This window comes from Pelodiscus sinensis, chromosome 2 (genome assembly GCF_049634645.1).
Source record: "Pelodiscus sinensis isolate JC-2024 chromosome 2, ASM4963464v1, whole genome shotgun sequence".
Lineage (NCBI taxonomy): Eukaryota > Metazoa > Chordata > Testudines > Trionychidae > Pelodiscus > Pelodiscus sinensis.
In genome coordinates this window covers 161,215,093-161,239,443 of record NC_134712.1, presented here as the reverse complement: position 1 = coordinate 161,239,443, position 24,351 = coordinate 161,215,093, and the positions used below count along the sequence as shown (strand labels likewise).

The 24,351-nt window shown below is 45.2% G+C and overlaps 1 protein-coding gene across 1 annotated transcript in view; it reads left to right on the top strand.

Moving 5' to 3' along the window:
* The window catches only part of CNTNAP2 (contactin associated protein 2), a 1,606,913-nt gene that overhangs the window by 1,442,516 nt on the left and 140,046 nt on the right, over positions 1-24,351 (top strand). Inside the window, exons 16-17 of the mRNA XM_075921713.1 lie at positions 257-427; positions 19,586-19,804. Coding sequence (XP_075777828.1) covers positions 257-427; positions 19,586-19,804 — 390 coding nt within the window. The remainder of the gene's footprint in view (positions 1-256; positions 428-19,585; positions 19,805-24,351) is intronic.

Genomic DNA, 24,351 nt, shown 5'->3' with positions numbered 1-24,351 from the left:
TACATACATTTTAATAAGTATCTCCTGGGGTAAAATATCCTCACAATATTATTAATCTAACTTTTGAAATCTACCAAACTATCTGTAAAAACAGAAATGTAACAAGGTAGCACTGGAATGATTTCTCTTACTGAAAGCACTGTAGCATGCATTGACATTAGAGACCTCAGCTTCTGTTCTTGTTTTGATTACACAAGTAAATGACAACTCAGAGGAAGCACTGAAAGACATAATTTTGTCCCTTGCATCTCCACAGGGAATTATTGGAATGCTGCATCTTTCATTACTCCATCATCCTACCTTCACTTCTCCACATTCCAAGGGGAAACCAGTGCAGACATCTCTTTCTATTTCAAAACATCAGCCCCTGATGGAGTGTTTCTTGAGAATTTGGGGAATACAGACTTCATCAAACTTGAGCTGAAATGTAAGTATATTTCCTTCACCATTTTTATTGAAAACAAAACAAAAAAAAATGAGATTCAAGAAACTTCCATCATTCCACACATAGTGTGAACCAATAAAAGCTATTTGTGATGTAGGGCAATATCCAAATGTACTGATTCTAATATTTGTAATTTACCTTAGCAAGGGGAAACCCCTAGAAATAGTCATGGAGATGTCGTAGCAGGAGGGAAAAAAATACTGGCAGATATTACCTAAATCTTAAGGCTTTTTAAAAATTACATGCCTAATTTAGTTATGTTATGTGAAGAGTATGTATATGTGTTGTATGCCATGGTCAATCTCTAGAAGAAAAAAGCACTATATGACTATTTTTATCAATTATTTGAAAGATGTGAAGGCGTACATATGATGTTAAATTCTGAAAAACCCTGAAATAACCAAATCTTTATGCTCACATGGGTTATGACACTGGTAAAATCTCTGACCTAAGAAAGCGGCCACAACAGCTTGACATGCTGCAAAATAAAATGAGCATAGAGAGAGTGACTTATTTATTTTTAATAATGGGGCAAATTTTCAAAAGACAGCTTGGTGAGTCTCAGGAAGTTAATAGGTGGGAACAAGGACATTAAAGCCTCCTTTGCTTTCCCCCAATCCAGTTGAACCCTAAATAATTTGTCAGTGATCAGACAATAAGTCAGTGGCAAAACAGGAGTTTTGATTCCTAAGTCTGTGTGTTTCTGCATAGACACACAGCCTAAATCAGTGGTGCACAACTTGCGGCCCATCCTGGCTCGATGTGTGGTCTGTGAGACATTTTGTTTATCATTGCCCACATCCAGGGTTGCCATATTCTACTGGTTTCCATCCATATAGTTTTTTCCTACTGATATGAATGAAGTAACATGCATGTAAAGCAAGGGCATGTGAAGTTACGTGCATGCTGATTGCACACAACGTTGATCGTGAGAGCCGTGAAGCCCCTCTGGATCCAGTCAAAACGCTGCTATGGTTTTGAACATGCACACCATGCAAATTCTAGGTATGCAAGTGCAGTTAGCAAAACTACCCTATCCCAGGAGACCGTCCTGGTTACAACAATCTTGTGGCCCACTGAGATGGAGAGCCACTCACGTGGCCCACTGTCTAGTATAGTTTGCCCATCAATGGCCTAAATCCTCCAACACATCACTGATTAGGATATTATCTTTCTAATAATAATTCATTTCAGAGCTTCTTTCTCCAAAGACATCTTAAAATGGACCCCCGCTATATCAATGAATTTTGCACACTGTACTTTAGAGTCTTATGTGTTTATGCAGACAGGGTTTGTTTTTTCATCCCTTTATCTTGTTTGAGTTGGATGAGAAGACTTGTGCAAACTTCGTTGTATTTTTTTCACTGAATTACTATTTGGTTTTCCTACCAAAAAAGCCAGTGTGTCAAAAAATCAACCCCTTCAGGAGGAAAATGTTTCATTAGCCATGTATCAAATGATGCTCACAAACTGGCCTCGCAACATTTTACCACTCCAAGACACTGGGGCGACCTTCCATTTTCCAAAAAGCACACCTCAGGATGCACAAGTTGGGAAAGCATTAGCATAGCTCTTCCTTACTCTGATTCAGTCTGTGATGGACCCACATAGCATATGGAAAACAGTTTCTAGCCATACCACCAACTAGCACACCACAAGTTATTTTCTTTTCAATCTAATTTGTGTAGACTGCTGAAATTCCAGCTGCTTTATTCTGTGCTGATATTTTTACAAAAATAAACACTTAATGTACTGAATAGAACAATCAAGTCCTAGCCTATTACTAGGGCCCATAGGAGTGATAGTAATACAAATAATAAATAATTTGTACCGGATATCCTTTATACACTGAATCTTTTCTCCTGTATTTCCTGATATTTGAGGGTTGTTGGTTTGTTTGTTGGTTTGTTTGTTTGTTTGTTTGTTTGTTTGTTTGTTTGTTTGTTTGTTGTTAAAGACAACAAGTCTACAAATTGGACCATAAACTTCTTGTTTCAGTTGGGATCTAGCATCTAGGCTAATCACAAGGTTTCTGTCTGAGAGTGTTTGCTTCATTCCTCAAAGCACCTGTATTTTGTTTTCTGTGTTAATGAAGGAAAAAATAATTGGGCTCAGGACAATCTAAAAAAGGCAAGCTTCTGTTGTCCACTTATGATGTTAAGAAGTGAACTTAGTTTCCTGCATGTCTGGACTTGATTACAATGACATGTGAACTGATATGAGCTGAAAGTGGCTCCTGGTGAATGAAAAACCTGGCTAGCGGCTTAGTCTAAGCACGAGGTTCAGAATATATAATTTTGCTAGAATCTTGTATTCAAATGAGATCAGTGCTGACTAAACCCTTCATCCTTAGGTAGAAAAACTGAGTGCATATACCACCACATTTGGCATTAATTGGACTTTGCTGGCAGTCTCATCTGATGAGCCAAGGACTTTATTTACTATGGGTATGTCTACACTACAAAGTTAATTCGAACTAACGGACGTTAGTTCGAATTAACTTTGATAGGCACTACACTAGTGCTCCGCTAGTTCGAACTTAATTCGAACTAGCGGAGCGCTTAATTCGAACTAGGTAAACCTCATTGTACGAGGACTAAGCCTAGTTCGAACTTACTAGTTTGAATTAAGGGGTGTGTAGCCCCTTAATTCGAACTAGTGGGAGGCTAGCCCTCCCCAGCTTTCCCTGGTGGCCACTCTGGCCAACACCAGGGAAACTCTATTACCCCCCTCCCGGCCCCGGACCCTTTAAAGGGACACGGGCTGGCTATGGTGCCCGTGCCAGGTGCAAGCCTGCCAGCACCCAGCCAGCAGACCCTGCACCTGGCACGGCTCGAGCCAGCCACCCGATGCCCCCCAGCCTTCCCCCTCTTCCCGGGACCAGGCTGGCGGCTCCCGGGAGCTTGACCGGGACCGCAAGAGGCGGGCACCTGCCTGGTCCAGTGCAGACATCGTGGACCTTGTCCACGACCTCCGCAATAGGCACAGGAAAGCGGCAATCTAGGGCAGGAGAGCTGCCAGCCTGGCCACCCAGGTTTGCATGAAAATCAAGGTGGTCCACTGAGACCCCCGACCCTGAGCCCTGAGCTTACAATGGCCGTCCTGGATCAGACCAAAGGTCCATCTAGCCCAGTAGCCTGTCTGCCGACAGCAGCCAACCCTAGGGACCCTGGAGGGGATGGACCGAAGACAGTGACCAAGCCATTTGTCTCGTGCCATCCTTCTCCAGCCTTCCACAAACCTTGGGCAGGGACACCACTCCTACCCCCTGGCTAATACCACTCCATGGACCCAACCTCCATGACTTGATCTCACTTCCCTTTCAACTCTGTTCTAGTTCTAGCCTTCACAGCCTCCTGCAGCAAGGAGTTCCACAGGTTGACTCTTTGCTTTGTGAAGAACAACTTTCTCTTACTAGTTTGAAGCCTGCTACCCATTCCTTTCCTTTGGTGTCCTCTAGTCCTTCTATTATGGGAACTAATGAAGAACTTTTCTTGATGCACCCTCTCCACCCCACTCATGCTTTTATAGACCTCTATCATATCCCCCCTCCATCTCCTCTTTTCTAAGCTGAAAAGTCCCAGTCTCTTTAGCCTCTCTTCATATGGGACCTGTTCCAAACCCCTCATCATTGTAGTTGCCCTCCCCTCTCCCAGCCTCTCTCTTCCCCTCTCCCACCTCCTTTTCCCAGTCTCCCCCAGTTTTGTTCAATAAAGAGAGATTCTATTTTTGAACACAATTGTCCTTTATTTTGTACATCAGGAAGGGGGGCTAGGGACAGGTAAGTGGAAGGAGGTGAGGGAGGAATGGGGTACGAGCCCTCGATGGGGAGGACTGGGTTGGCTCTGTGGGTTTCTGGGGGTGGAACCTCTCCTGCAGCCCCCCAATTGCCTCCTCTCCCCAGAAGGCAGCCTGCGGCAAGTGCAGTCGGTCTGATGGCCGAGTGCTGTGATGTGCCCAGTGTGGGTAGTCTGGGCAATCCAAGCCAGGACTGCTTTGCAAGCGGGGCACTCCTGAGAACTGTCTGTCCGGGGTGGGGGTTGGGTCCCTTTAAGCACAGCCCTCGGCTAGCCTGAGACAGCAGCTCCACGCTCTAAGTCCTCATCTGATGCCCTGCTGGCACTGCTTCCGGCCGTCCTTAACCCCGGTTCAGGGTCCACTCTGTATGGACATGCTAGTTCGAATTAGAAAAACGCAAATTCGAACTAGTTTTTTAGTCTGGATGTGTTAGTTCGAATTAGCGCTGTAGTGTAGACATACCCATAGAGACCAAAAACACAGCTAGGATTCATTATGGGAAAAGTTTGCTTTGTAGCTATCTGTGCTGCAGGAATTTTAAAAATAAAAAGGAAAACAATAGTTTATCACGATATTTTATTTATAAATTTGCTAGCTTTTTTACTTTGTTCTCATTTTTACACTCATAAATGTTTTAAGTGGCTATTGTTTTTGTTTGTTTTGTTTTGTTTTAGTTTTCCTACCCACATTACTGACACCCAGAATCCACCATTCCTCTTACTTCTGTTCCATTTATCGAAACAGGGAACATTTTCTTAGCTGGAGTTCACTTTCTGCAATCTAAAACTTCCCATAACCATACGGGCTTTCATAATTCCTTTTATCTGGGTGCCCACATGAAAAGCAACCCTCGACTGCAGGCTAAATGGGTGCCCACCCTGAGCCTTTGTTCAGGCAGGGGATTAAGAAGCTGGGGTTTCCCACCAGGAGCCAGTCCAAGGTTTGGACTCCTGGGCCTCTTGAAGGCTAGCATTGCCAAAACAATACAGTCTGATTGCAGATTCTGATGGTTGGGTTTTCCCTGTTGTCCTGTGCCCTTAAGCACTTGCTAGTGTGACACCACAAAAGCTGTTTCAGTGGCTAGATACTTTTTAGCCTTGTAGCACAAGCCCCATACACCAGAACCTGTCTTCTTCGGTTCTGAAACTGACTGTGTAGATGTGCTCTTTATGACTTTAGACTAGTTACTTCCCTCTCTGTGTTTCTGTTTCCCTATCCATAAAATAGAGATCCCTCTATTTACCTCTCTTTGGAAAGTACTTTAAGGTCCGTGGATAAAAATTGCTATATGTGTTAAACATGTTACAAATATGTTATAAAAATATATAACCCTATCTTTCAGAAGCCTCTCTTCTACAAAAGCATCTAACACAACATACATAATTAATTAATAATTCATTATTGTAATAAATAACAGTGCCTTTGGGAGAGGGGGCAGTATAGCCTTTATCAAGCAAGCTAAGCCAAACATTTAATACTTTCATTTAAATTTAATATTTTCATTTCCTGAGGCAACATTAAATTCCAACTATGATATAAGACTGAGCCACTATGTAGGGCTTTTAAAAAATTATTTCTCTCTGTATTTAAGCAAAGAACTTTTATTAAGCAATAAAACGCACCCTCCCTATATTGATTCCCCACACATACAGTCTCCAGTTATGAGTGAGGCTACTGCATTAAAACTCTGCTTCTTCCCCATATTGAACTACTATGTATTATTGCCTTCTCAGAACATTTCTGCTTGCTTAAATTGCTTCTCTGACAGTAGAGAGGTCATGGAAAATTAGAATGTTCCCATGCTCAGATGGGTAAGGAGTCTGTCTCCCCTTGGCCATCGTACATATGTCGCCACTCAAAATTGCAGGAAGTCCCTGAGTACAGGGGAGTGCTGGAACTCCTGCCTTGGCATGCCTTAGCAGTTGCAGATTTCCCCAATGGGATAGGAAGAAGGCAGAACCATGCTGCAGCCTGAACATATACACAGGAAAGCTCTGGAAGGGAGTGCAATTCTGTGCCACCCCCGATTAAAAACTTTGCTGTAAAGGCACAGATTAACCCAGAGCCGGGTGTATTACTAGAAGCAGTACACAGGAAATATAATGGCTCTCTAACCAATCAAAAAAGCTATATCCAGAAAGAAAATGGTACCATCTGATGGTTATTCCTTACTTCTAGCTGCAGCTTCTAACCTTTGCAGAGTGGCAGGCTCTGAGTGGCCCAAGCTGATAGTGGTATTGTTAAAATAATGCAGCTGTAACTGCAGGTGTCAAGAAATGACTTCACACGGCAACTCCATTCCATTAGTTTCCCATATTCTACAAAACATAAAAGGGGCTTTTATCTGAGCTCTGTACAATGCAGGCAGCCTGAAAGCATGAACTGATATACCAGGAAGGGGAAAAAGAGGATATTGGTGATAATGCAGTGTATCTGGGTGGATTACATTTCACACTACACATGGATCAGTGGTGGTGGATGAATAATACAATGTGATTTGCAGCCTTTTTATGCTGCAGCCTTCTTAAAGATACAGAATAACTTAGTGCAGTGGTCACCAACCAGTAGATCGGGATCTACCAGTAGATCTTGGAGCCTCTGACAGGTGATCCTGACTGGTTTGGCCAGGAATCTGTGGAGCACTGGTTCTTCAGTTGCCCCTCCACCCACTGTCATGCTGCTCCTGCCCTCTGCCTTGGAGCTGCCCCCTGTAAGCCTCCTGCTTGCTGTACAGGGTGGGGGAGGGTCGCAAGACAGAGAGCTCCGATGTCAGTGTCCCTCCTCCCCCCACACTTCTGTACCCTATCTTCACACAGAGAGAAGGGGATGGAGGGAGCTTGGCAATGCAAATCTCTGTCATTACACACAGTCCTTCACTCTCATCTCCCGACCTAGCACGTACATTGGGGGTTGTTGCTATTTCTGTTACTTCTTGCAAAGTGGGTTATTTTTGGTTTTTGACTGCTCTGTGCATTTCATAATTTTCATTGCTCTCTAACTCTTAAATTTAAGTCTTTGAGCAGTGAGTTCTACAATGCCTAACCTGTCGTGGCTGGTGTAACTATCCCTGTGGTAATTGCTGCTCCTGGAAGAGGCTGGCATGTCCTTGCAACCCCTGAGAAAGGCAAAGCAGGGGATCTCCACATGCTGTCCTTGTCTGCATACACCACTCCTACAGCTCCCATTGATCAATAATGGGAAACTGTGGCCAGTAGAACCTATGGGCTCAGTCCCTGTAGATGAGGGGCAGCACATGGTGCCATGGAGCCATTGCTGTACATGCCAGCTGCTTTCAGGAGTGGTGCAGGGCCAGGGCAGAGGTAAGCCTGCCTCAAATCCACTGCTCCACCATCCGGAAGCCGTCTGAGTTAAACGGTGCCCAGCCAGAGCCTGCTTCCTGAACTCCTGTCCCAGCCCTGAACCTCCTTCTACACCCAACCTCTTGCCCCAGACGTGAGTCCCCCTGCACCCAAACTCCTTCCCAGAGCTTGTTTCCTGAAATCCGTCCTGGACCCCAGTCCCCCACCCTGGGCTAAGACCAGAGCCTCCCCCCACACACACACACACACTCCAAACCCCTTGGCCTAAGACCAGAACCTGAACCCCAACCCCCTATCCCAGCAAGGTGAAAGTGAGTGAGGATGGGGGAGGAAGGGGGATGGAGTGAGCAGAGTGAGGCTTTGGAGAAAGGGTGGAGCAGGGGCAGGGCTTCAAAGAAGGGACAGGAAGGAAGTGGAAGAAGAGTGTTTCGGTTTGAGGGAGATCTTACATTTCACTTAAATTGAAAAAGTGATCTTGTGGTTAAAAAGGTTGGAGCCCACTGCCTTGGTAGTTGAAGCAAAATGCAGGACAATGTAGCACTTTAAAGACTAACAAGATGGTTTATTAGATGATGAGCTTTCGTGGGCCAGACCCACTTCCTCAGATCAAATAGTGGAAGAAAGTAGTCACAACCATATATACCAAAGAATACCATTAAAAAAAATGAACAAATATGAAAAGGACAAATCACATTGCAGAACAGGAGGGGGATGCGGGGGGGGGGGGGAGGAAGGAAGGTAAGTGTCTGTGAATTGATGATATTAGAGGTAGGGAGAGTGGGATGTTTGTGAGTTAATTAGAGGTGATAATTGGGGAAACTATCTTGGTAATGGGTGAGATAGTTCAAATGTTTGTTAAGTCCTTGTTGGAAAGTGTCAAATTTTAACATGAATGACAGTTCAGAGGATTCCCTTTCAAGTGCAGATGTAAAAGGTCTTTGTAGCAGAATGCAGGTGGTTAAGTCATTGAGGGTATGTCTACACTACAAAGTTAGTTCGAACTAACGCATCTAGAACTAAAAACTAGTTCGAACTAGCGTTTTGCTAGTTCGAACTAGTAAGTCCACATTGAGTGGACTCTGAACAGGGCTTAAGGATGGCCGGAAGCAGTGCCGGCAGGGCATAAAAGGAGGACTTAGAGCATGGAGATGCTGTCTCAGGCTAGCCGAGGGCTGCGCTTAAAGGGTCCCGACCCCCACCCCGGACACACAGTTCTAAGGGGTGCCCCGCTTGCAAAGAAGTTCTGGCTTGGAGTGCCCTGAGTGCCCACACTGGGCACATCACACCACTCGGCCATCAGCCCGGCTGCACTTGCCGCAGGCTGCCATCTGGGGAGAGGGAGTAATTGGGGGGCTGCAGGAGAGCTTCCACCCCCAGAAGCCCGCAGAGCCAGCCCAGTCCTCCCCATCGGGGGCTCGTACCCCATTCCTCCCTCACCTCCTTCCACTTACCCTTCCCTAGCCCCCCTTCTTATTGATGTACAAAATAAAGATAACGTTTCTTCCAACATTGACTCTGTCTTTATTGAAAAAAACTGGGGGAGACTGGGAAAAGGAGGTGGGAGAGGGGAAGAGAAAGGCTGGGAGAGGGGAGGGCAACTAACATGATCAGGGGTTGGGAACAGGTCCCAGATGAAGAAAGGCTACAGAGACTGGGACTGTTCAGCTTAGAAAAGAGGAGACGGAGGGGGGACAGGATAGAGGTCTCTAAAAGCAGGGGTTGGGTGGAGAGGGTGCATTCAGAAAAGTTCTTCCTGAGTTCCCATCAAGAAGGACTAGAGGACACCAAAGGAAAGGAATGGGTAGCAGGCTTCAAACTTACAACATAAAGTTGTTGTTCCCAAAGCAAATAGTTAACCTGTGGAACTCCTTGCTGCAGGAGGCTGTGAAGGCTAGAACTAGAACAGAGTTGAAAGGGAAGTGAGATCAAGTCATGGAGGTTGGGTCAATGGAGTCCTATTAGCCAGAGGGTAGGAGTGGTGTCCCTGCCCAAGGTTTGTGGAAGGCTGGAGAGGGATGGCACGAGACAAATGGCTTGGTCATTGTCTTCGGTCCATCCCCTCCAGGGTCCCTAGGGTTGGCCGCTGTCGGCAGACAGGCTACTGGGCTAGATGGACCTTTGGTCTGACCCAGTACGGCCATTGTAAGCTCAGGGCTCAGTGTCGGGGGTCTCAGTGGACCCCCTTGATTTTCATGCACACCTGGTCCTGGGTGGCCAGGCTGGCAGCTCTCCTGCCCTAGACGGCCACTTTCCTGTGCCTAGTGCGGAGATCGTGGACGAGGTCCACGATGTCCGCACTAGCCCAGGAAGGTGCCCGCCTCTTGCGGTCCAGGGCAAGCTCCCGGGAGCCGCCAGCCTGGTCCCGGCAAGAGGGGGTGGGCTGGGGGGCATTGGGTGGGTGGCTCTGTGCCGTGCCAGGTACAGGGTCTGCTAGCTGGGTGCTGGCAGGCTTGCACCTGGCACGGGCACCGTAGCCAGCCCGTGCCCCTTTAAGGGGTCCGGGGCTGGGAGGGGGGCATAGAGTTTCCCTGGTGTTGGCCAGAGTGGCCACCAGGGAAACCTGGGGAGGGCTAGCCTCCCACTAGTTCGAACTAAAGGGCTACACAGCCCTTAGTTCGAACTAGCTAGTTCGAACTAGGCATTAGTCCTCGTAAAATGAGGTTTACCTAGTTCGAACTAAGCGCTCCGCTAGTTCGATTCAAATTCGAACTAGCGGAGCGCTAGTGTAGCACCTATTAAAGTTAGTTCGAACTAACGTCCGTTAGTTCGAACTAACTTTGTAGTGTAGACATACCCTGAGAGAGTGTCCTTTCTGGTTAAAATGGCAAGAAACTGTTTTCTCTTTGTGATCTTGTCTGATATCTGTTTTGTGGGCATTAATCCTTTGGTGAAGTGTCTGAGATGTTTGTCCAATGTACATAGCAGACGGATACTTTCGGCACATGATAGCATAGATTATATTTCTGGATGCGCAGGAATATGTGTTCTTGATCTTATAACTCAATTGACACAGAGAGGGATAGTCAAAAGATGGCAAGAGATGGAAATCTGTTACCTTGTTATTTCTTGGCTGGTACTGACTACTCTCTCCACCCCAAGTTAAGTCTGTCCACGGTCAGGGGTCCTTTTGACTCATCAGTGATAAAATAGGCTCAAATACATATAGTGACATGAGTCCCTCTCCTCAATCAATGTGTGATTAAACCCATTACTGTTGCACACAGTGAAAAAATACAGTTCACCACAATGAAAACTTCATAAAGCTGAGTTCCCAGTAAAACTGCATTCCACACAAATATCTGCATTATTCAATCCCTGTCTCCCCAGCAAAAGACAATAGCTCTACAACCTCTGGAAGCAACAAGGAGGGCTAGGTCAAAGCTGAGGCTCCCCATGTACAGCCCTTAGCCCCCTCTCTTTATGCAGGAGGATTCTAGCTAGAGCACCAGTGCTGATCACATCTGCCATAATACGGGATAGGGAGAGAGGTGAACATGTGTAACCCTTCTGCCGGGTAGGTCTGGCAGTAACCAGGGCTGGGTTCAATATCTTGGGGTCCATCTCACACAGAACTGACTCGAGCCCCCACCCAGTGATCTGGGAAATTCACACACCCCTGGGCGCCTCTGAGAAGCAATGCTTCCCCACTCGCAAGCACAGAATCTGAGTGTAGGAAAAAAACCTTTAATGAGACAGAGAGAGAAGTCATACGGCATTAACTTGGGGAAAACACCACAAACAGAGTTCATAACCCAAACATGAGCTAAGCCCCCCACCCCAGCCAAGAATCACCTGAAGTCCAAAGAGTCTGATACCCCAAAAGTCTCTGTCCCTGGTCCATGCCACCCAGAGTCCCAAAGTTCACCCGCAGGGTTTCACCTCCCAACCTGGGTAGAAATCGGGGTTGGGGGATAGATAGGAGGCACCTTACGACACTCCACCACACCCCACCAACTGTCTCATCCCATGTCACCGGACGCTCCGCTGGGCACCTGCCTCTGCTCTGTGCCACGCCACTGGTCACCGCTCCTTGCCTGCCACCGCTCCACGCCACGCTGCTGGTCACCATGCCACGCCGCTGGTTGCCGCTCCTCGCCTGCCACCGCTCCTACCGGCCATGTTATACCACCAGCCAGTGATTCCCACCAGCCACTCTGCTGGCTGCCGCCACTTCACTGGCTGCAATGGGTCTGGCTCTCAACCAAACCAGAGCCTCTTTCGAAAGATCGCGTCTAGACTGCAGGCGGATCTTTCGAAAGAGCAATCCGCTTTTTCAAAAGAGAGCACCCAGCGAGTCTGGATGCTCTCTTTCGAGGAAGACCTATTTACATTAAGAACACCTTCTTTCGAAAGAGGAACTTTCGAAAGAAGGCGTTCTTCCTCGTGAAACGAGGTTTACCGCCATCGAAAGAAAAGCCGCGTTCTTTCGAAATTATTTCGAAAGAACGCGGCTTGAGTCTGGACGCAGGGGAAGTTTTTTCGGGAAAAGGTTACTTTTCCCGAAAAAACCCCTGAGTCTGGACACAGCCTCAGTGATTTCAACTCTTCAGCCACCAGTTGGACTGGCAAAGGAATCCAGCTTCCACTAGACTAGCAAAAGAAAAGACTCCTCAGGGAGTCTGCTTTAGGTCTGTCCTTAAAACAAAGGAGAGGTGGAAAGGGAAGGTTGGGCCAGTCTTACACTCACACCTGGCAGGTGTGAAGCAGGCTGACTCAAGCCCTTTAACCCTTCCCCCCAGTTCTGTTCACTCAACTCTGGAAGGGGGGAGGCTTGAGATCTCTTACCGTGATGGTGTTGTCTCTCCTGCAAGCACTGGTGGCATGTTTTACAGTTCCCACATTTAGGGGTAGCATGATTAGTGACCCCACAACAGTCCCAAATTATTTACAATTCTCCACATTCCATTCCAACACTGACCCTCCATCAGCCCTGGCTGAATGGGATTTACATAGCCACACCTCGGATTCTCTCCTGAGCTGTATTTACATATCAACAGTTAACAGTTAATTACCTTGCAAAGCTAAACAATTGTAGCAGGCACATCCACCCCTCCTTTTAGCTGGCTGATAGCAAGCAGTGGTTCAGCCCCTGCTTACATCGTATGACTTATACATCAAAACCAAGAGCTTAAACGCCACTCATAAATCAAGAGGCAGCCAGTACAAACAGCCTGCAGCACAAATGTTGTGTTTTCACACTGTGATACACTGCTTACATGGACAACTGAATTCTGCACTAGCTTAAGTTTCTGGTACATCTTAATGTGTCACCCCATGAAGAGCATGTTGCAATAATCCATTCTTGAGCTGGGGAAAAAACCTTGGATCATAACTGCAAGGTTTACATTTAAACAAAATAGCCATAATTTCCTAGCTAAGTGAAGATGAGGGGGAAAGGTATTCCTGAATGCTGCTGCTTTGATCCAGTAGCATCCTCTCATTGCAAACTCTGGTAGCAGGTAGCACCAATGAAAGGGACAGTGGTAATTCTCAATATATCTTCCAGTCCCCTCCCTCTACCTATAAGTATCACCCCAATTTTATCTGCATTGAACTTCAGCTAGCTCTCATCTGTACTCCAGGCTCATCCAGACATCGAGCCAAGCATTCAGCAGACTGGCTGAACCCAATGAGATAGCAACCTGATGGTAAGGAACACCTGATGGTGTTCTCAGGAAATGGCCAGCACTGTAGCCCATGCATTCTCACAGATCTCTTTCCCTCTTTGAACTCATTGGAAAAACTCCCATTCACATCAGTGGCAGTTGACCCAAGTCCTCTAGGTCCTCCATAGAAATGAAGCACCAAATTTGAATCCCATAGCAGTAAGTGACCCATTTGCACAAAAGATATTTGTACCCAGCCTTTTCCACCTAAATACTAAATTCATTACCCTGCCTTTTCTCAGACTCTTCCCTGAACTTTTGCTGCCATGTGTTTCAGGCTATCACCACCATCTTTGCTTTGAGCCTCCCAGCACTGTGCTCAAATGCACACCACAATGAGTAACTCATCTGAGGCCAGGTCTATACTCACAGAGAAAATTGATGTAAGATATGTAACTCCATCTATGTGAATTATGTGAAATGCTCCTGTATACTTCCCTTACTCCTCACAACACAGTGAGAAGTATCAGCATTGATGGGGGTGCCCTCAACATTCGATTTAGCAGGTCTTTACTAGACCCACTAAATCAAACCCCAGAGGATCAATTGCCAGAGTATCAATCCTCTGAGTGGAGATGTAACCTAAGAACAGAGCTAAAGTCTAGGAGAACACACTTTAGAGACTAAAGGTAGATACAGAAAGGTGAGCAAAGACCATTAAGACAGCAAGGTTCCTATCAAATATAGAGGATAATGAAGGAACAAAAATTCAGATGTCCATGTCATCAGGCTCTTCAGTATGTGAGATAAACATGTTATAGCTGTAGAAAAACATCAGATGAGGGAAGGGATTTGTAAGATATTTAATTTATTATTCAGATTGATCCAAATATTCACATTTCATTCAGATGAACTGGGGTGAGGGGGTCTGCAGCTTATGTCAATTTCTCCTCTTGTAGGAAATCATATTATAATTGAATGCCTTTCTAGAAATAACCAGTGAAAATGGCACAGAAGAGGAACAATGTGTTAATTGCATCTTTTAAACATTAAACCAAAATGACTTTAATAGTATCCAGACTTGTATTTCAAGCAATTAATGTGACAATCTGCATATGTCCTCATAAAATATAGAGCAGCTCCTCATTGCTGCGGGGCAACAGATCTTAACAGATCAAACACTCAGTCCATTCTCACATGTAATATAATTGCAATTTTACATTAATCAGCTATATGTACTGCACACACCACAAATTAAATAAGTTTCCCTGAGGGTCCAACAGAAGACAGCATAATCAACAAAAAATATTAGAGACTGACTGCAACTTTATGGGAAGATTCCTTATATTTTTTGCATAGATTTTTTTTATAAAATGTTCAGTATTTTTGTTCTTTTTTTTCTTTCTGTGATTGGCTTCGTTGTATCGTAAGACACTTTCAAAATTCATAACTAAAATAAGTTCAAAATGCATGCTGAAGATGCTATCAGAATAAAAAGTATAGTTCCCAAGCCTGATGCATTTGGTTGCAGAATTTTCCAAGGGTACTTCTACATTTGCCCCCTAGTTCGAACTAGGGAGGCAAATGAAGGTGACCAAAGGTGCTAATGAAGCACAGGATTTAAATATCCTCATACAATGAGGCGTACCAGTTAATTCGAGTTAAGGGTTTTTTCTCGGAGTACCACGTCTATACACGGCAAGTTAAATCGGGCTAGTCAATTTCCAAAATGGCGACCGGCCGCGACTATACTAATCAAGCGTGGCATATTTAAATCCCGTGCTTCATTAGCAACTTCGGTCGCCTTCATTTGCCTCCCTAGTTTGAACGAGGGGGCAAGAATAGGTGTACCCCAAGGGGATTAAATAACGTTTTTTTTATCATTGATGGAGTAAGGGGTAAATCTCCTAAACAAACAATTAAATTGTATGTGTTGGCTTGTAAATAATATAGCTTCACCTATTCCAAGCTCTGAAACAAAAACTATATTAAAATTGTACCTAAGTTTACGTTTTTAACATTCAAAGAAAGACTAATGACAGTTTTTCCATTCAGTAAACTCTTTTGTAAAAACTTACTAGTTCAGGAAGATAATATTTGTTTTCAAGCTTTCTCTAGGCAACAAGAATTTTAGTGCATGAAGTAATCAATAGTATATTGCCAATGACCTCACTGGTATTTATAAAGCTAAGTTCATAGTGACAACACTTAGTAATGCTAAACCTAGCAACGTTCATTTCATTTCTGAGTGCAGAGGTGCAATATTTTATCAGAATTCGTCCAGGATGGATGTAATTTTTCTAAAATGTCAGCCAGCTCTGAATGCTTAGGAAGGCGCTGGTCTGATAGTCCATTGTCATTTACCTTACATAATTGTTTATACCATGAAAAGTGTATTCTAAATGGTACTAAACCAGAATAATAAGCATTTTACACTCACTTTGCTCTGCCTTTTTGCAGGTGTAAATGTCTACACAAGCTTCAAAGTACTAGAAGTACTTTCAAAGGTTCTGTTTTAATTTTTTTACAGCTACACTGACAAACTTAGTCACTTGTTCAAATGACCATTTCATTTGGAAATTTTACACCTATTGACTCAGTCATTCTGATACATCAATGTGCACCAAAGAAAAGTTTATAAATGTAATAGGAACTAGTAAGAACAAAGTGCAAAAGAAGAACTGTAAGTAGCAGGTGTGAGGATGACATACATGTGAAAATCATTTCTCTGGACAGGCAGTCCTGTGAATACCAGCCATTTGTAAGCATGTCTTCCTCTAATGGCAGCCTCACGATAGCAAATATGATCAAGCAGAGAACTATCATGCTATTTTTCAGCAGGGACAAGCTAGAAGAGTAGTGAAATGAGAGCTCAACTACAGAGTATTCTGATGAAGACAGAGACTCTTTGATTCATGAATTTTAAGGCTAGAAGGGACCATTAGATCATCTAGTCTAGCTTGTTTTATAACACAAACTATAGATTTGGTGGGGGGGAAAGGGGAACTAATATGACAGAGTGGAGAAAAATTATTAGAGAAGTGTTTACCCCTTCATATAATACAAGAAGTAGGGTTACCTGATTAAATTAAGGGGCAGTGGGTTTAAAACAAACAGAAAGAAATATTTATTTTCACAATATACAGTCTGCCTGTGAAATGCATTGCTATGAGATGTTGAGAAGGCCAAAAATATACCTGGGTTCAAAAAGAAATTAAAAAGTTAATGGATGATAGGTCCATCAGTAGCAATTAGCTAAGATCTTCATGGATTCAACTCCATGCTTGAAGTGACCCTAATCCTCCAACTGCTAAAAACTGGGGAGAGATGAGAGGGGATGGATGACTAGAAATTGCCCTGTTCTGGTCTTTCCCTGTGAAACATCTGACATTGGCTACTGTCAAAACACAGGATACTGGGCTAGACGGACCATTGTTCTGACCAGTATAGCTGTTCGCATGACTGTCACTTTCAATGAATTTGGCCTCAAACCACTGTGGGATTTTTGTGAGGAAATGTCTCATTATTGCAAATATCATCAAACGGAGGAGTCTAGAGTGTAATGTTTCAGCAAAGACAAGCTTCAAGAATGGTGAAAGGGAGACTTGCTTTAAAAAATCAGTTTCTTGCCAGTCTTTAAGGTGTCTAAGTCAATAGAACCTTTGGATAAACATGTTCTCTCATCCCTGTTAATTTCAATACTAGCAGTCCTTTTAGTTAGAGATTCTTTCTGGATGCTCATACACCAGGATATGGAGTAAGAAATGTATTAAAATAGATAAATATTGTTGCTTACCTGTGGAACTAATAGTAGAAGTTGATTGTAGGAGTTACTAACATATGGTGAGCAATTCTATCCAGTGTTTTTATACTCCTTATTTTCTTAGGTCTGCAATCTAACAGACTGATTTGCTCTCCAATGCTTTATGTGATGTCTATGTTAAATTTTGTTTTGGAGATATGTTATATTCTCTGGTGCTTCTTTCTCTTTCACATTCAACAAATTGAAACAAAAATCTGTGATGAGAACTACATTGTTGAGAGACATTTATTCTTTTCCCTTTCAAATTAAAAGGGGAAATGTTAAAAATGTAAGGCTAACTAATAAGAATTGTATTCCTATGTATTTGATTTAATGTCACAGTCAATATTTTCCTCCAATGAGTATGCATTTCCTTGTGTTTTTATACCATTATTTCAGAACAGATGTCTTTTAGGCTTCTGCACAAACCTTGATCTTCAACCTTGATTAAAGCTGAGCTATACAAGTATGCTTGTTCTGGTTTCAATGTCTTCATCTATTCCTAATCTCCTCCCTTTTCTCTCTTTCTCCCCTTCACCCCCCCCCCCCTTCTATTTGCAATTATCTCTTTTTTCAAAAAAATGGCAGCTACTTTCACCCAGAAGAGTGAGAGCAAATGAGCCAGAAGTGCTCTTGTAGGCTTTTAAAGTAGACTCAATGACTGAATTCTGGATGGGGTTTCGCAGAGGTGTCCACTGGCAATGTCAAAAATGCTGTCAAGTGGCTGAGCACAAGATGAACATTTTACATAGTAGTTCTCACTTTTACAGCCTTGCAGACATACTGCTTTCAGGAAGCAATTAAAGCAGTCGGAGACAGTGTACCGCATTTTTTTTTCCTGAGCAGCCACAGTGAAGAAAAAGCCATCTCCTCTCCAAGGCAGGCTGCAATGCTTCCTGTATGCTAATGGCTATATAGATTTGGTTGTATTTTATAATTTGCCCTAACCTTGTATCCACACTCTCAGAAGCTTGAAGATTTCACCACAGCAGAGTAAAACATCTTTACTTCCCCTGTAGCCAAGTCTTGAGCAAATAAAGACAAAGTGGTTGAGCTGAGGAGACGTGGTTACTTCAAAAGAGGAAATGGTATTGCAGATAGCTGAGAATGGTGGATGTTTCAGTACCTACATACCTGTATAATTCTCCCTCTAAACTTATCTCTGCCCATAAAAAATGGAAAACACAAAATGTAGTAAGATTTTTGCAGCACATTTTGTTTATAAAAGCATTCATGATTATTTAAAAAAAAAAGCGTATTCATATGGTATCGTTTTGAGGATGTGCACCAAGCACAAAAATGGCTACAGTTTGTTTCAGCCTTGCAGAAGGTACCATGAAAATGTACTAGCCTAGGCATAAAAAATATTTGATCTCCTTTTATTAGGCTGACAGGTAATAATAAATGGTCTAGTAGCACTTTATAGACTAACAAAACATATAAATGGTATCATGAGATTTCGTGGCCACTTCTTCAGATGACCGGAGTTATGAGTTTAGGATGTGTACACCCATTACTAGTTTACTAGCCCATTAAAAGCAATTTTGCTGTCTGAATGAGTTAAGTTGTATATGACAGACTGAAGGGGAATTATGTACAACCTTGAGAAGGATAATTGTACTAGATCCCAAACCTATAGTGCAAAAGAATCCTCTCAAAAGGACGACATATCTTCCAGAAGTTGCTTTCCATGGATTCTTTTATACCTAAAAAAAATGAAATAGACAGAAAACCCGGTTGCTTTTACATTTAGATTAAATGCTCCTTTGTGAATATTATCAGTAGCTATTCCTTTTCTGATAATAATTTGAACAGGTTTTCTGCTGTTATACATAATAATTTTCCAGTCAAAAGGGAACCTAGATGACCCATAGCAGGCAATCTGAGATCATATTTCTCTCATCAGAGGGGATAGTCTTTATTATTTATTTTTCCTCCTTAGTAATAAATGTCTATTTTGTGCTTTTCTGAGCAACACCCAATAATAAAATTGTCTCTGTACATTTTTGAACCATCCAATGTCATTTAATCTGCCTAGGAATTTAATAGAATTTTAAAAAAAATTCAGCCCATTGGTCACTTCTACCATGTACATCTAGACCATATGTTAGGTGTAGTGGAAAATTTGCCATCAAAACTTTTTTCTATGGAAAATTAGGCTTTCAGCTAAACATTTTTACAGAAACTGTCTTTCTCTAAAAGTTAGATTTTACTTGGAAAACTGAAAATCAGAAGCAGCTATTTTTCTCTGATGAAAAGTTTGAATGTCTTGCTGAAAATGTCAACTTAAATGCAATTTTTTCTTTCATGTACAAAATTTTCTCTGGAAAAAATAACCATTTTTCAACTGGCTCTCATATTTCTACAGTAATTTTGGTGGCACTCTGTTAACTTTCTGTAGAGCCAGATTTATATAATTTCTGTTAAATTCCGTAGGAATTTTCCATAACAGACTCCTGAGACATGCTAAGCACCTTCAGCGTCTGTTGTGGTCAGGGGATTTGAATGCATTAGGGATTTCACAGCATGGGTCCCAAGGTGGCTTTCTGTGTAAAAGATAAAAACACTCATACTTAAAACCTCTGCTGGATTTTTCTCCCCTCTGGTATTTCAGCTGCTACTGAAGTGTCCTTTTCATTCGATGTTGGAAATGGCCCAGTGGAGATCATTGTCAGGTCTCCCAACCCACTCAATGATGACCAATGGCATCGAGTCATTGCCGAGAGAAATGTCAAGCAGGCCAGTCTGCAGGTGGACCAGCTGCCACAGGAGATCCGGAAGGCACCAACGGAAGGCCACACACGATTGGAACTGTATAGCCAGTTATATGTTGGTAAGTAGTAGAAGAAATAATAGGCTCCACTGGTCATTACTGCATTCCAGACACTTCACAATGGGGGCAGTTACAGTAATTGAGTAATATATCAGGCTTCTTTCCAGAAGCATTTGGTGATGGTAGGGGACAAAATGAAAAGTAATGCAGGTTAGGAAGGAAGGAAGGAAGGAATGAACGAATGAGTACTGTTCTGGTACACTGTTATCTTTGCTCCTTCCTTATTTGTATCTCAAGGCTCAGGCTTTGTTGAGATTTTTTTCCCCCAAAGGATCTCCCATACAGCTATTCAACTGAGAACTAAAAGAGGCCAGAGAACTCCATGCAGGGATGGAAACTTATGGCAGTACTGTTTGGCTGTCATCTCTGTGATATGAATAGCATCCTCATCCTATCTAGATTTGTTCTCCCCTTCCTCATTTACTGTATTCGCCCTCCAATCTGACACACCATCACCCCACCTTTTGCTTGTGCATTTAATAGCAGGTTATATTGTATATATAAAGACACATTTCACTCTTTGCCTATCACTTTAAAATGTTGCTAGTGTTCACTGCATTTTGGGTACTGAAAGGCTGCTGTTCCAGCAACACTCATTCTTCTATAGCTATTGAGGTCCACAGGGCAGACATTGTGTCATTAGGCAGGACCAGATTTACATGAAATGATGTTCAAAAAAATATTTCCTACCTCTCTAAATGTGTGGCAACAAGACATGAACAAAAATTATTTACCTCATCTCCTGACATTTTCCTGAACCATTCAACAACAGAAGAAAATCAGTACTTTAGGATTTTTGTAAATATCATACTGGAAGTAGAATGGAAACAGCTATATATGTCATTGGTTGCACAGTCATTATTCACAACCTCAATCTCTTCTTTAACATTGATAAAGATGATCTGGAGTAAAAATGTGTTACTTAGCAAACTGAAATGTAAATAAACTTGGCAGAATTCAATTTTTATTTTCTTATCACTTCAACTGAAAATGTTTATTTTAATCTTTTTTTTTCAGATTTTAATCTATGTACATTTTCACAGTTGTGGGCACTTATGGGGCAGATCAAAATAAAGGGCAAGAGGATTCAGATAATGATTAGACAGTAGACATTGAGATTCAAAAAAGGCTGTCCTGGTGGTACTTTACAAATTTTTCATTAATTGTTTGACTGTATTTCCAAAATTGAATATCTGGGATTGCACTAAATTTTCTCTGAATCATAACCAAGATCAACTCTACAACAGGTTGTAACCTCCCTGGTCTGGCACCCTTAAAATCTGACCAGTCCCAAATGAGGGAGTTAGCTAGACCAGAGAAGGTCAATGCTGACCCCGCGGCTGCCAGCCTCCAGGTTCTCCTGGGAGGCTGCCAGTCTCTCAACATCAGGGCTGTCCTTCTGAACACCGGCCCCTATTTTCAGATTGTACCACACTATCCCAGCCGACTGACCTTTCTGCTAGCCCTCGAAATTAGACAAAGGTTTCTAACCTTTACAGGAGTGATGTTCTGGAACAGCCTTCCAAGGGAAGTAGTGGGGGCAAAAGCCCTATCTGGCTTCAAGATTAAGCTAGATGGGTTTATGAAGAGGACGGTTTGATGCGATAACATGATCCTGGCAACTGATTGATCTTTCACTATCGGTGGTAAATAGGCCAATGGTGGGATAATAGGAGTTACTATAGAGAACTTTTTCCTGGGTGTCTGGCTGGTGAATCTTTGCCCACATGCTCAGGGTTCAGCTGATCGCCATATTTGGGGTCAGGAAGGAATTTTCCTCCAGGGTAGATTGGCTGAGGCCCTGCAGGTTTTTTGCCTTCCTCTGTAGCATGGGGCAGTGTCACGAGGCCGCCTGTCCGGGCCGCCGCCCCTCCTGTTGCCCCTAGGCCGCGCTCAGGATACCACTTGACTCTGGGTCACCGGGCGGAGTGGGGGGTCCGGGCCCGCCCTCTCTCCGGACCCCAACCCAGGGCCCTGACACTGAGAGGTGCCCTCTCAGTGGTAGCAGGGGGGGTCGGTACCCCAAAACGCCCCTGCTCTCGGGTTACACAGCCCGCCCTGGGTCTTGCTCCACTCCGCCGACCCTCACTGCTCCGGGTACCCGCCTGTCCCTGCGGGCTCCCCGCTGCCTTGGCTGCCTCCTTGCCTGGCTCCCGTGGCTTGTTCCTCCCTCGCTCGGGCTCCTCCTCCGGCTGGCTTGGCTGCCGCAGGTCTCACCCCCGCTGCCGTTGGCTCCTGCTCCGCCGCCGCTGGCTCCTGCTCCGCCGCCGCTGGCTCCTGCCCCGCTGCCGCTGGCTCCTGCCCAGTCGGGTCCGCTGGCCCCGCCGGTTCCGCCCCCCTTCCCCTGGCCTCCCCGGCTCCTTTTATCCCCCCTCCCCTTGCCGTCCCTGGCGTTGCTCTCCCGACGTCATCACCGGCGCGCCCCGGCGCCGCGTGATGACGTGTCCCTCCGCCCCCGCTCGGGCCTGCCGCGCTGATTGCCGGCTCCGCGGCGGCCCCATCTGCCTCGCTCGAGTGGCGGGGTTGCTCCACCCCGTCACACACCTCCCCCCTTTGCAAAGTTCCTACACCCCCCGGTTGCTCGTCACCCGGCAACCGTGAGAGGCAGTCTGCATTCTCATTGTCCTTGCCGGGTCTGTGTTTGACTTCGAAACGAAAAGGTTGTAAACTTAAATACCACCGCATTATCCGCGCGTTATTGTCCTTCATGGTCTGCATCCACTTCAGGGGTTCGTGGTCCGTCACCAGCGTGAAGGCGTTGCCTGTAAGGAAATAGCGCAGAGAGTCTATGGCCCATTTGACGGCTAACGCTTCCTTTTCAATCACTGCGTATTTTTTTTCCTAGGGAACAGCTTGCGGCTCAGGTAGGCTACGGGGTACTCCGTGCCCTCTTCCTCCTGCGCGAGAACCGCTCCGAGCCCCACTTCGGAGGCATCGGTTTGTAATATGAACGGTTTTTCGAAATCAGGTGGCCGTAACACTGGCCCTGACATCAGGCACTGGCGGAGCGCCTCAAAGGCCCGCACCCCTTGGGGCGTCCACACCACCCTTTGAGGGCGATCTTTCTTTGTAAGGTCTGTTAGCGGGGCCGCCAGTGAGGCAAAGTGGTTTATAAACTGCCGGTAATACCCCGCGAGGCCTAAAAACTGGCGGACTTGTCGCTTGGTGTGGGGTCGAGGGTAGTCTCTAATGGCTTGTACCTTGTCCAGCAGTGGTTTTAACCGCCCCCTCCCCACCGTGTATCCCAGGTACGATACTTCCCTGTTTCCGAATTGGCACTTCTTGGGGTTTGCCGTGAGTCCTGCTCGTTGGAGCGCCCGCAGGACAGCTTCCAGCTGTTGCAGATGGTCCTCCCAGGTCCTACTAAAGACGACAATGTCGTCTATATATGCCGTGGCGTATTCGCGGTGGTCTTCTAATATCTCGTCCATCATCCGCTGGAATGTAGCTGCCGCGCCGTGCAGCCCGAATGGCATGGTGACGAATTGGAAAAGCCCAAACGGGGTAGCGAACGCTGTCTTCTCTCGGGCTGCCGGTGCTAAGGGTATTTGCCAATACCCCTTTGTGAGGTCGATTGTCGACAAATACTCTGCCTGCCCCAACCGTTCCAGCAGCTCGTCTACTCTGGGCATGGGGTACGCGTCAAACTTAGACACGGCGTTCAGCTTACGGAAGTCAATGCAGAAACGTGTCGCTCCGTCTTTTTTTGGCACTAGCACGATGGGGCTCCGCCACTCACTCCGCGATTTCTCCACTACTCCCCACCGTGTCATGTCCTGCAGTTCCCTTTGGACTGTGTCCCACAACTTCCGGGGGATGGGGCGCACTGGGTCTCGAACCTTTTTTCCCGGCTCCGTGGTGATTTCGTGTTGTACTAGGCTCGTTCTCCCAGGTCGGCTCGTTAGGCTGGCCGCTGCCCGTTGCAACACTGCCCGTAGTTGGCCCTGCTGAACCTGATTTAGCTCCTTCCCCACAGGGCTAGTTGCCCAGGTGACCTCTTCCTCGCCCCAGGGCCCAAACTCGATCTCTGTACTCAAGGCCTCTGCTAGGGGCTCTTCCCGTGGTACCCACCGTTTTAATAGGTTAATGTGGTACACCTGGCTTTGACGGTGCCTACCCCCCACTTGGACTTCATAGTCTACCTCTCCAATCTTTTTAATGACCCGGTACGGCCCTTGCCACTTGGCCAACAGCTTGGACTCCCCTGTTGGCAGCAGCACCAAGACCGGGTCACCCGGACTGAGGGTCCTCGGCCGTGTCCCCCTATCGTAGTGGCGGGCTTGGGTTTCTTGAGCTTTCTCCAGGTTTTCCCGTGCCCACCTCCCTATGGTCCTCATACGGTCCCGTAGCTTAATTACGTATTGGACGGCCCCCAGTGCGGAGGACGTCTGCTCCTCCCACCCTTCCCGCACTAAGTCTAGTATACCCCGCGGCCGCCGGCCGTACAATAGTTCAAACGGCGAGAACCCCACCGATGACTGTGGTACCTCCCGTACCGCGAAGAGCAGGGGCGGTAGCAGCTTGTCCCAATCGTGTGGATCATCCTC